The 12,997-nt window shown below is 34.0% G+C and overlaps 2 protein-coding genes across 3 annotated transcripts; both read left to right on the top strand.

The window, feature by feature from the left end:
- Positions 4,786 to 6,271, top strand: LOC109230126 (myb-related protein 1-like). Its single transcript, XM_019395654.1, has 4 exons — positions 4,786 to 4,887; positions 5,058 to 5,336; positions 5,436 to 5,512; positions 6,167 to 6,271. The coding sequence occupies exons 2-4, from the start codon at positions 5,183 to 5,185 to the stop codon at positions 6,269 to 6,271; spliced, it is 336 nt and encodes a 111-aa protein (XP_019251199.1). The 5' UTR covers positions 4,786 to 4,887; positions 5,058 to 5,182.
- LOC109230520 lies at positions 6,311 to 7,347 on the top strand. Of its 2 annotated transcripts, none has more exons than XM_019396008.1 (3): positions 6,311 to 6,405; positions 6,498 to 6,570; positions 6,751 to 7,347. In XM_019396008.1, exons 1-3 carry the CDS (start codon positions 6,389 to 6,391, stop codon positions 6,997 to 6,999), a joined length of 339 nt encoding a protein of 112 aa, XP_019251553.1. In that variant the 5' UTR covers positions 6,311 to 6,388; the 3' UTR covers positions 7,000 to 7,347. The 2 variants fall into 2 exon arrangements, with proteins under 2 accessions (XP_019251553.1, XP_019251554.1); XM_019396009.1 differs by having other exon boundaries at positions 6,508 to 6,570.

The following is a 12,997-nucleotide window of genomic DNA, read 5'->3' on the forward strand; positions in this document are numbered from 1 at the left end:
TTACTTTTGTTATCAAAATCTTGTTATCTTAGCGAAGTTTTATGTTGGGATTAACCTGCTCAAATACCAGAACCGAAAGACTTGGTTAATTTAATTGTCCATTTAGAAATTTTGGTTGGACAGATGTAGCACATCCAAATATGCACATGACAAAATAGAGAGGACTTGGAATATGTTTAAAAGTAGACAAATATCTTGCCTTTATTTGCTCTTTACATGATAGTTTAGGTATTCTTAGAAATTAGCTGCATCTTTCTTTTCAAAAGTGAACATTTATAACGAACACAATAATACGTGAGTAACTAGTACAATCACATCTCTTAACAACATTCTTATATAATAATACTTTGCTATAAAAATTAAGTTTTTTCGGAATCAATTTTTATGTTATATTATAATATATGTTTACTATAACAACACTTCGCTATAACATTCAAAAATATTCAAAACAAACAAGTCTGTTATAAAGATATTTGACTGTATAGTACTCCGTATAAGATATCTGGATTAAAGAGAGCAGATATTTTGTTTCCTGGGAGATATTTTGTAAGAATCTCATCTCATCCTAAGAACAAAAGCAGATGTCACGTAGTGCTAGTTTATTGGTTAGTATTTGTGACTGCATCAGATTCTAAGGGGAAAAAGATAAAGGACCAATAAATAAGTAGCAGTACATTCTTGTCAAAATTCACTACAAAATTAGACGGTCTGATTTATGACATAGGAAAATAAGCTGCTGAAATAAAAATGTGTACATATATAGAGGAAGTGCCTATTTAGGAAGCATTGAAATTAGCTATAAAGGCGAAAAAGAAAAGATCTTGCGTTAAAAAACAACGAATATCCCTAAAATAGACCAACAAAAGCAAGCACTTAATTTCAAAAAATGACAAGGCCAAGAAGATAATGAATATGCGTTTTGTGCATTGATTGTGTATTATTTTTTACACTATCAAGTTAAATTACATGTTCAGGAGCTGTAATTTTTAAAACTAATTATAATATGATATCCTTAAAATAACATATAATAGATTTAGTTATTCCGATGAAGTAAAGATTTATTACACTATCAACTTAAATCGAAAAATTCTAAGTTTATCACATTTATTCCAAAGGGGAAACTAGCGACTCCTTCAATCTCTATCGCTCTCTCAATATATCTGGCGCGTATATAACTTAAACCCAAAGATAAAAGATCACATATTTTTATGTAAAGGCACCCAAAAAACAAAATATTCCTCTTAGAAAAGTGATGTACTTATCCTGGAGCTTTTTACAACTAGAAAGCTTTAGAAGGCTACACATAATTAGTGAACCAAAAAGAATATAGGAGTCGAGCTAAGAAAAAGATGCGGCCATTATAGATTATATATGATCTGCAGTTAAATTATCTTAATATTAATGCAAATTTGTTTGCAAAAATATAGGAATCCAAATAAAGATAACATCATGATTAATGTAATTATGTCTTCTTACAGACATATGAATTATGCTCTACTTTTGGTCAAAATAACAGCAAAAGGAAGAAATTAACAAAAACTGAAAATAAAAGGAGTTTCAATGTAATGGTGATGGTATGGGGAGGGTTGTCTTTAATATTACCTGTATACTTGAGTCAAGAAGTGCGGGTCAATTTGAACTAAATAATGTGTTATAACCTAACTCAGTATTTATATATAGATTATACACGGCTATCCACATATTATGTATGAATTATCCATATCTTATATTTCCAACCAGTTATTTTTAGTTTAAACAAGTGGTGGCGGCTATTTGAGTTAATTCTTTATGTAGGCAGGGAATATAGGGTTTTTTTCAATTTTAGCTCGCGCCAGAAATTATTTACATTCGGTAACCGAAAAAGTGTTTAAAATTTGTATATAATTTTGGTATATAACATACATAATGTTTGATATACAAAAAATATATATTTTTTCGGCTATTATTTTGAGAGCGGCTATAAAGTACCATTTTCCCGGGAATTATATATGCACAACCAAATCTACTCAAACTTAGGGGGGTTGATGTGTAATATTCTAATAGGCTGAATTTGACATCCCTGATCGTCGAAAAAAATATCGTAAATGATAACATTAATTAGATCGATAGATACTGTAGTAGTGTAATTCTTTTGTTTTGTGTTTCCCTAGCAAAAATAATAGGGAATATCCATTTCAATTGCATGCTGCATGCACTTGCAGTCCCGGTATCTTTTTATAACAAAGATAAGATAGGAATTTTGAGAAATTTAGTGCCAAATATAGTAACTTCACTACACTGCTAGGGGTGTACAAACCGAACCGGAAAACCGCACCAAACCGAAAAGTCAAACCAAACCGATTAAAAAACCCGACTAGGTTTGGTTTGATTTGGTTTGGTATTGAGTAAAAAAAACCGAACCAAACCGACATATAAATATATAATTTTTATATATACTTTTAAGACTTTATATAGAATTTTCTTTATAAAAATTCTAGAAATATTTGGGATTCTCTTATAGAATGTAATATTTAATAGAATATGAAGTACTCCATTTTTACTAACCTTAAAAAATGGGTTATATGATCACTTTCTTATCAAGTGTTACTGAAATGCGTCAATTTCTTTGTTCTTCCTTGTTGATATATCAAGATTTATTAAATTCTTATATTTTTTCTTTCAAATTGGAAGTGGTATTTTGATAATCTAAAATTAAATAGAATTTATCATTAATTAGGTATCATGTTGATTTTTATGTTTAATTATTGAATTCATTTAACCTTATAAGTGTACATCAACGAAAAATTATTGTCAGGGGACTAAAAAATAACTATCATGTGTTATTAACAAAATACTACCATAAAAATATTTAAATAGATCATATGTTTGTCAAGTTTTTCAATTTTTACTAAACATATATTTACTTATAAAAATTTTAATAAAGTAAGATTAAAATAATATTCACGTAACATAAAAATCCGGAAAACCCAAAAAACTCGACAAAACCGAACCAATCCAATCTGATATAGTTAGTTTGGTTTGATTTTAATAAAAACCGAACCAGTCCATGTACACCCCTACTTATAGCATATCATTTCTTCATATTCATAGGCACACAAATATTTCAACTACGTTGGGATGCGAGCCAAAATTGACCGGCTAGTCTATCATTTTCATCACGAAAGCTCCGTCTTTGTTATAAATAAAGTCATCTTCATCCATTAATATAAACATGAATATTTTACTTCATTTATATTTGGACAATTAATAATAATAGGATAAGAAAAATATAAAAGATATATCTAGCTGTTTTGGCGGGAACTTTGTAAAGTCGATTGAAATGAGAATTTTACGTCCATGAGGTCTTGTCCTTTGATTTGGTCTTTTCAGATGACAACCGCCGTTTATATGACGGTAGCTTCTTTTTTCTTTTCAAATAAAAATAAAAAGGAAGGTTACGCCGTCACGGAACCGAATGGAGGGGAACAGATGATAGGGACACGGCGTGAAGTGGAACGGTGAATCAGAACGTGCGGCGATTATTGCTACAGAATTTGTCAGCAAAGATTCAGATTCAATATCAATCTTACTTTGCTTCGCTTAGACGAACTTAAGTGGGCGTTTGGACGTAAGAATTGTAAAGTAAAAAAAAATTAAATGAAAATGATATTTGTAAGTTAGAGTCGTGTTTGGATATAAATACAATTTTGGGCTGTTTTTGAGAGTGATTTGAAGTAAATTTTGAAAAATAGCCTTTTGAAGTTTTTCTTGAAAAACTCCGAAATTCATCTTCAAGTGAAAATTGAAGGTTTCATGGCCAAATGTTGATTTAAAAACAAAAGAATTTTTTTTCAAAAAAAGTGAACATTTTTGTATGAAGCCTAAGTGGGCGTTTTGGACATAAGAATTGTAAAATTTCAAAAAGTGAAAAAAAAATTTAAGTGAAAATGTTATTTGAAAATTAGAGTTGTCTTTGGGCATGAATATAATTTTGGGTTGTTTTTGACGTTTTTGCAAGTGATCTGAGTGAAAAATTTTAGAAAAAANATTATTGTCAGTGGACTAAAAAATAACTATCATGTGTTATTAACAAAATACTACCATAAAAATATTTATCATATGTTTGTCAAGTTTTTCAATTTTTACTAAACATATATTTACTTATAAAATTTTTAACAAAGTAAGATTAAAATAATATTCACATAACAAAAAAATCCGGAAAACCCGAAAAACCCGACAAAACTGAACCAATCCAACCCGATATAGTTGGTTTGGTTTGGTTTTAATAAAAACCGAACCAACCCGGTCCATGTACACCCCTATACACTGCATATAGTCGTAGTTTTGTCAACTCGAAAGCTTAATTAGCTAGTATGATTTGACTTAGCACTCAGGGTTGTGGTGAGTCGTATAAGATCTTTTTACCTTTAAGAGAGGTCTGGGGTTCGAGTTCTCGGAACTTTAGCACTTCCCCTTTTAGTAGGTCTACACGTCGTGATCCAGATTAGTTAGGCCCTAATGCAGTTGTCGGATACTAGGCAGGAAACAAATACAAGTATGAATTTGACTAATCTATAGTCTACCAATATTAACTTGTAGTAGCTGGTAATAACTGTCTTGTTTCTCAGGCTACTAAACTTTTTTTGTTGTACTTAATTAAGTGCAATTATCTTACATCGCAACATTTTACGATATAAAAGTTAAACACAATTAGTATTAGCAGCAGAACATCTACTGGGGACCACAAATGGGGAATTCCAGAGCTATTATAAGTAGAGTGAGAGGATAGAGAATTAGAGCAAAGAGATGAGGTTGGTGAGCTAGAAAATTTCTATGGAGTAGTACTCCACATAACGAGCTGCATTAGGGCCAGCATGCGCGCAGTTTCTATTAGTCAAATATCTCTGAGTATTTTTCTTTAACAATTTCTGGTTTTAGTTGATTTTCTTTAAAAAATATAATTATCCACATTGCAAGTAAAGTTGAACTCAAATTTTAATGGGTTCAGAATATCCTAGCTAATCTATTGTTATACTTATAATACTTATTACTAACAATCTTTTTGTACATGTGTGTAGGATTCGAGCTTATATTGGGATAGTTGTTGTTGTGTAGGATCGAGCAATAAAGCAATGGTTTCAGTTGAACTCGTAGAATCAGTATATATCCACCTCTGATTGCAACTACGTACAACCCGGAGAATATGGAGGAAAGCAGCAAGGAGCAAAAGGGCGAAGAAACATCTGAAAAAGCTGTCGTCCAAAGCCATGATCTGAACAGAAAACCAAGGTTTAGGTGGACAGTGGAGGTCCATGATCACTTTGTTGAAGCAGTGAATGAATTAGGAGGTCCATTTGGTCTGTCTTACTATATATATGACGCGATGAACATAATATATTTGATATGCTTATTACAGTAGAAATAAACATAGATGTTTTAAATTTTTGAATGAGCAGAAGCAACTCCGAAGAATATAATGAAACTCATGGATGATGAAGATATCACTTCAGACCATATCAAAAGCCATCTCCAGGTACTCTAATATTGTCCTGTACTCCTGTTTATGCTTGTTTCTAAAAATTTTTTTTCTTCTTCTTTTCCTTCTTCATCTCATTTTTCCTCCCGCCGAGGGCCTACCGGAAACAGCCTCTCTACATTCACTGTAGGGGTAAGGTCTGCGTACACACTATCCTCCCAAGACCCTACTTGTGAGATTATACTGGGTTTTTTGTTGTTGTTATTGTTGTCTAAGTTAGTTTTGTTTATTTTTCTTGATTTAATCTTCGTTCAAGTGATGTAGTATTAATTAGACGGATTCTTACTTAGATCTAGATTTAAGTCTCGTAAGTAGGGGGACATAAAGCAGAGGCGGACCAAGGATTTTAAAGTATTGGGGGAACCAATATTTTGCTCATGAACCAGTAGTCCCTAAAGGCTTTTAGTGTATAGGGTGTCAAGTTATTTATATAATCATTTTCACGGTATACACGTACATATGCAAGATTTCTACCGAAGCTTGACGGGTCCGGTGACCTCTCAACACTACACATAGATCCGCCTCTGGACATAAGGCATTAGCTTCTCAAATCCTATAATGATACAAGTTTTTCAAGTTTTAACACTTGCATTTTTGTTATGATAATGTAAATTCAACACTTACTGATATTTGAGTTCATGCTGTTTTCAGAAGTACAGACAGAGTAAAGACATCATCAGCACCCCTAAAGCTAGTAAAGGCAAGTTTTTCAATATCTTATATAGTAGTAGTATAACTATATATGGACAGTATTGAATTCTTTTAGTGCATATATATAAAAAGGCACAACTAATTTTTAGATGTTCTGTCCTCCTTTTTTCTTTTGGATTTTGAGCAGTTAAGAGAAGTGAAAAGAATGAAGCTGCTGCACATATGTGGCATGATAAAGGGTAAGTTGGACCGCATGAGTTTATTAAATATGTGTTTATAATCTTAAAGCAATTAACGGCAATTCTAAAATATTATTTAACATAATATGGAGAGAAATGCAGATGATCAGAAAAACATTTAACACAGAGATCGATATGCAAGGAAGATCTAATATGTCACTTGAGGTTTGTACAATCTGTCGAATTTCGAATATTCATCCTTCAAAGTGTTGAAGTTATATACACCGACAATATAAAGATATTCATAGCGTATCATGTAGTTTAACATGTGATATCAGATAAGTAGTTGTTTTTTTTATTTACATATGATTATCTTTTTCTCACAATTCGGGCCTATAATAACAGGTAACAAATGAGGCTGAAGAAATTGTAAGACATGAAATGCAAGCTGATGCAAGTGCAAAGATTGAGCTTCAAACGAAAGAAGGAAGCAGCAAATTGAAAACTTATGCAGACCAATCAGAAGGGTCCAAGAAAATATCCAAGTTTTCGACTTCAGAAAAAGAAGAGTTGGACTTGAATGTTAGTCCAGTAGCAGATCCAGATCAAGAGTCCGGAAGATACTGTGATACAACCAAAATCAAGGGGATTTAAGAATGACTAAAGTTTAAAAAATGCCAAACGTAAAAACTTTTTAACCACAATAATTCCAACAAGGGCGAAACCGATCATTTAAAGTAACGATAATAATCCTCTCTGCAATATTCAGAAGGAGGAGTGAGACAAAGTACAGAAATCTTTGCTTAGGATGAATCTTGCTGCATCTTAGTAAAACTGAGATGTAATCATTTTAAAGTAAGCTTTCGCCATTTTAAACTCAAATGGAGTACTATATTTATTAAAATGATTACCTAATGCTAATAGCTAAAACACTTCCAATTTTTACCTCGTTATAATTATTTGTATCATTAAAGCCAATTTATTCTAGTATTATTATATTGTACCTACTCTTATTCAGTATCTAACTGAATTCTTATTAAGTTGATAATTAGTAAAAGCTCTCCAGTATATTTTTCATATATAGTCAAGTTCGACACATAGGATGAATTTGCTCCACCTCATGAGTTAGTACTTGGACAGTTAACCTTAGACATACTTCCTTGAATTAATTTGTTGGTAACTTGCTATATATACACGTCACAATCCATATGATACAAGTACTATAACCATTATCACATATAATCAAGAGTGGCAAACGGGCGGGTTGAGTCGGATATGGGCGAGTCAAAATGAGTAATGCAAAAACGGATAAATTATCCGATCCAACTACTCATATTTAATACGGATAAAAAACGAATTAACCGGCGGATAATTTGTGAACCTGCTCTTTAGGAGTTGATTTATGTGGAAGGTAATAACATATTAACAATTCAAAGTAAAGTTTTATAGATGAAAAAATAACAAAAAACATAAATGAAGTACGTCATCAAGCTAACGTTAATAAATATAAAGTAAAAAAAAAAAAAAAAAATCCTTTTTACATGCATGTATATCAATAGAAAGTATCTTAGAGGAAATGATTGTTGTATATGTGAAATTTTTCCTTAGTCGTATAACTGAAGATGGGGTTTAAAAAAAAACACGGGTTTAACTAATATTCATCTACCATGTAAAGAATACCATATCATTATAAGATGTTATAGCACGTAATCTGCTTTCTTTATAAAATTATAAATTTTAATTCTTTTACGGAGAATTACCTATAAATTTCTGTTGAGTGACCTTATAATATAAAAATTTTATAAACTAATTCATAAATTTCACCCATATGGGAACTGTATGTAGTTCCTATCTTGTGAATTCCATGTCTGGATTCCATGCCTTAACAATGAAAGGTTTGTTATCAAAGTGATAAATCTCCCTTGAATTACTTCATTCTTCCCCACACTTGTGTCAAACTTGATCGGAACAATTCCATTTTTGAGCATTGCCACCTTGTTTATCCCATGCTTTGCCCAAAGTCTTATAATGTATCCAATCAAACACAGAAAAGGGTGGGTGTAGGAGTGTGATTCTTTTATTCCTAATATTTTGCATCTTTTTTTTTTTTTTTATTTATTTATTTTTTTTTTTATTTTCTCCGGATCTACTAACGCATAGCAAACAACAGCATTCTGCCAATAAGCTAATTCAGGCTTATACCCTCTAATTCGATTTCACAAACTGGAACCTCTCCATGCAATTCTGGTTCAACAAATTCTAGTTTAAACCCAGCATCAGAGATTTTTGTAATATCAAAATTGTCCCATATGGATCCCCGCGTGTTCAATTCAGGTGAATTTTCAACCTCATTTGACCATGATAGAGTACGAGTACTTACGGATGATCGGCTTAAGGGGCGTGCAATTGCTCCTCCACTGTGTTGCTTTGGAGTTTTTTTTTTTTTTCTTTTTCTTCTTTTTAGGGATCAGATTAGTAAAATGAGAGCGCCCAAACTGTCGTAACAGGCTGAGCTGGACGCCCTTCTCGCATATTTAAATGCGAGCATTGACCACTCATCATATCCCCTTTAAACTTGCCTGAAGGATCATTGCTTTGGAGTTTCCTTCTGTCCTCGCGCCTGTTTCTCCTTCTGACATTGCTGATTCCCGGCTTGTGTTGACGCAATTTCATGGGTCTCGTCAACCTCTTCCTCATTCTGTTCCAATGTTTCAATGGCAACTGTTTCAGTTGTTGCTGATGCATCCTCCTTTGATACTTGCGTACCCTTCTTCCTTTGTTGATTCCCAACCTTCATTGCCACTTCCTGAGCCATTAGTGCCTTCTCAGAGGGAATACGAGCTTGGTGCAAGTTAGTTGACATGTGCCGAGAGAGAACATCCTCCGCTTCGTTTATCGCAAAAGGAAAAAAGATCGACACATGATATTTATTGACCTAAAGAAAATATATGATTAAGTGTCACTAAAGGTCCTTTAGTCGGTGATGGGGAAGAAAAGAATTCATATTAAATATATAAATGTCATAAATGACATATATGAATGAGCTGTCATTAACGTGAAAATAGTAGTGCGAGATGCAGATGAGTTTTCTATAACAGTGAGTTTACATAAGAGTTTGACATTAAGCTCCTACTTGTTTACCATAGTTATGGCAATAAGAGACAGTTTCTTGGTGTATGCTATTTGTTGTTAATATTGTATTAATTGACGAAACTAGTGAGGGTGTCAACCAAAAGCTTAAGCTATGGAGAAGCACTTTAGAGAAAAAAGACTTTAGGATAAGTAGGTTTCAGACTTAATAGATGTATTGCAAATTTAGTTAGCATGAGAAGAACGAAGTTGAGGTGAGACCAGATGGGATTGCAGTGCTAAAAGACAAACAATTTAAATATCTATACTCATTGTTCCAAGAGATGGGACGATAAATGAAGATGCTACCAATAGGATCAAAATCAGATGGTTGAAATGGAGAAATGCTACCGGATATTATGTGATAGAAGGATGCCAACCAAAGTGAAAGGTACGTTCTATAAAACAATAATAAGATCGACAATTTTATATGGCAGTGAATGTTGGGCTACTAAAGTCCAACGTAACCACAAGATGAATATTGCAGAAATGAAAATGCTAAGATGGATGTGTGTTCATACAAGATTAGATAAGATTAAAGTGACCATATTTGTAGGAAGATGCAAGAGCACACATTGAAGATAAAATAAGAGAAGGCCGCTTAAGATGATTTAGTCATGTCTTGCGTCGCCGTACAGATGCACCGGTCCGGAGGTATGAAACTATAGTGAGTAAAGGTGTTAAAAGGAGACGAGGTAGACCAAAAATCATATGGAAAGAATTATCTCGGAAGACGTACAAATCCTTGGAATCAATACATACTTAGCTAAATATAGGACACAATGGACAATAAAGATCCATATAGGTGACATTTACTAGTTTGGGATAAGATATGAATTTGTTAGAGAACTATATATATAAAATTTACTATTATTTTATTTTGGCATCATGATGATATAAGTTTAACTTAAAGAAAGATGTGAGGATTCATACTGTCGACTCAATTTTGTTTGGAATTGAGACGTAGTTATTATTATTGTTGTCGAAATATAGTTAAAATATTATCAATTTACCTTTTAAAATGACAATGTGTTTAGAAACTATATATAGCTAAGATCAATTTCTGCATCCAAGAAATATACCAAAAGCTAATTAAGCTACAGCTTTGTATGGTAGATAGTGGGCTCAATAATCTTTTATTTGGCCACAATATATATTTGTGATACAAAATGTAATCAATCGTTAATACCGATATTAAAAGGTCATAATTAACTACTAAGAAAGTGATGGTAGGGTATAATCTTGTATTTTAGTCGCGTATTGCACTCTAATTTACTGCACTATAATTGAGTTTGAGCTTTAATCGCTAGTGTTTCGCACTAATTGCACATTTTATGCCTTGTAGGAGTGATTCCGAGTGATGTAGAGGTTATGGAGCTAATTCGAATGATTTGGAGCTTTGAATTCTAAGTAAAAGCCGAAAGGATTAAATTAGAATTGCGTTCGAATGTCGAAAACTACGTATGTACAAGAAAAATAAAAGAAAAATAAGTTACATAAAAATGAAATAGTGCTGCCACGTTGGACAGGCCAATGTAAGTCACCTGGTGACTATGCAATTCAATGTTGTAGCAGAAGGAAACAAAACCAAATCCTTTGATGATGAGGCTTAATATCACATGCCTAATGACGTGAATGACTAGGAGTTGGACAAAATTCAATCAGGCAATAACTTTGCCATTTTTTTTGAAGAATCCTACTAACGCGACGCATTGTGCGACGAATATGCCTGCATCTTCAAGTGTTGAGTTCTCTGATAAAGTCCACTACTATACCGCGTGGCGCATCGCCCCATGCGGTGCGCCTGTGTAGGAAAAAGTTTTTTCGTCTGGGCCCGACCCTATTTGGTATAAATATATGTAAAAACTTATTTAGAGTAACTTTTGACAAACTTTTGGCCTAGGGAGAGCATAGAGTCGCCGTGGAGGCCGGGTTTCATCTTTTCTTCCACCAAACTTAGTAATTTTTATGTTTCTTTGAATGATTTGTTGTTTTGCTGCCATGTCTATATGGAACTAAACTTCACGTTCTAGGGTTGTGGTTCTTTCATGACTATTGTTATTCGAATATTGATTTTGATTTTTTAGTTTATTGTATTGGTTTATTTATTCAATCCTGCGCTTAATTATTTGATTGATTGATCACCAATTAAATACTATTTACGAATCTAGAATTGAAATCGAAAGTGGGAATTCTAGATTGCATATAGGATTGAGTAGAGCAAGTTCTTAAACCTGGGCATCGGGGAATGGATTCGCGGTTAGGATTGATATATACCTAATTGTCTTGCTTAGTTGGTTTATAGGAATTATAAATGCGTTCTTTTTAGTTCTAATTCCATAGACATATAGGTGTTAGGTTAGATTGAATATGCGAGTAAGAACTTGACAGATTCTTATGAGCAATATTAACTCTGTGTGACGACCCGGCCCGTCGTCACGTGAGTTACCGCCCCGTTTCCCCTATATTATGTTTCTCTACGTTTCAGTATCGGTATTTGAGGTGATCGGGTAGAATTGGATTGGTTTTAGTTGGAAATGAGGCACTTAGCCTCTTAGAAGGAAGCTTGTTTTGGAAAAGTCAACCGGAAGTTGACTATATAGTTAGAGGGCTCGGATGTGAATTCCGGTGATTTGGTTAGCTTCGGGGGATGATTTGTGACTTAGGAGTGCGATCGGAATTGAATTTGGAGGTCCGGTGTGGAATTAGGCTTGAATTGGCGAAGGTTGAATTTTGGCGAATTCCGGTTGGTAGGTGAGATTTTGATCCGGGGGTCGGAATGGAATTCCGAGAGTTGCAGTAGCTTCGTTAGGTGATTTTGGATGTGCGGGTAAAATTTCAGGTCATTTGGACGTCGTTTGGTTGGGTTTTTGATCGAATGTGAGTTTCGGAAGAATTTGATAAACTTAGGCTTTAATCCGTGGTGAATTGATGATTTTGTGTTGTTGGACGTGTTTTGATGATTGGAACAAGTTCGTATGATGTTTTGGGGTAGGTTGGTGTTTTTGGTCGAGGTCCCGGGGGCCTCGGGGTGATTTCGGATGATTAAACGGGAAGTTTGGACTTAAGTTTTGTTGCAGAAAATTCACAGCATGTGCAGCCCAGATTTGGTCATCGCGTTCGCAGGGGTAGAACGCGTTCGCGGAGAGATGGGTTGCCAGTACATCGCGTTCTCGTGGGTGTCATCGCGTTCGCGTAGAAGGGGCCAGGGGCCCTGCCTAAGTTGTTCAATGCGTTCGCGAGGAGCTGACAGCGTTCGCGTAAGAGGAGTGGTTTGTGAAACGCGTTCGCGTAGTTATAAGTCCTGGAGCATCGCGATCGCGGATTGGGTACCGCGTTCGCGTAGAGTAATTTTTGGTCAAAGTAATTTTCTTCATCGCGAACGCGGAGGTTTGACCGCGTTCGCATAGAGTAAATAACTGCTGGTCAGTAGGGCTTTTAAATCATTTTGTTCCGCGAAGGTTAGCCATTTTCCACCATTTTTGAACCACCTTGAGAGCTTTTTGGTAGAGTTTGAAGGGGA

The sequence above is a fragment of the Nicotiana attenuata genome, chromosome 7 (assembly GCF_001879085.1).
Source record: "Nicotiana attenuata strain UT chromosome 7, NIATTr2, whole genome shotgun sequence".
NCBI lineage: Eukaryota > Viridiplantae > Streptophyta > Magnoliopsida > Solanales > Solanaceae > Nicotiana > Nicotiana attenuata.

Bases quoted from the DNA above. Each gene is read 5' to 3' on its own strand.
- LOC109230126 (XM_019395654.1), top strand. From the start codon at position 5,183: ATGGAGGAAAGCAGCAAGGAGCAAAAGGGCGAAGAAACATCTGAAAAA. The intron at 5,337-5,435 runs GTCTGTCTTACT...TTGAATGAGCAG, and splicing joins TGAATTAGGAGGTCCATTTG to AAGCAACTCCGAAGAATATA. The intron at 5,513-6,166 runs GTACTCTAATAT...TGCTGTTTTCAG, and splicing joins ATATCAAAAGCCATCTCCAG to AAGTACAGACAGAGTAAAGA.
- LOC109230520 (XM_019396008.1), top strand. The intron at 6,571-6,750 runs GTTTGTACAATC...CTATAATAACAG, and splicing joins GATCTAATATGTCACTTGAG to GTAACAAATGAGGCTGAAGA.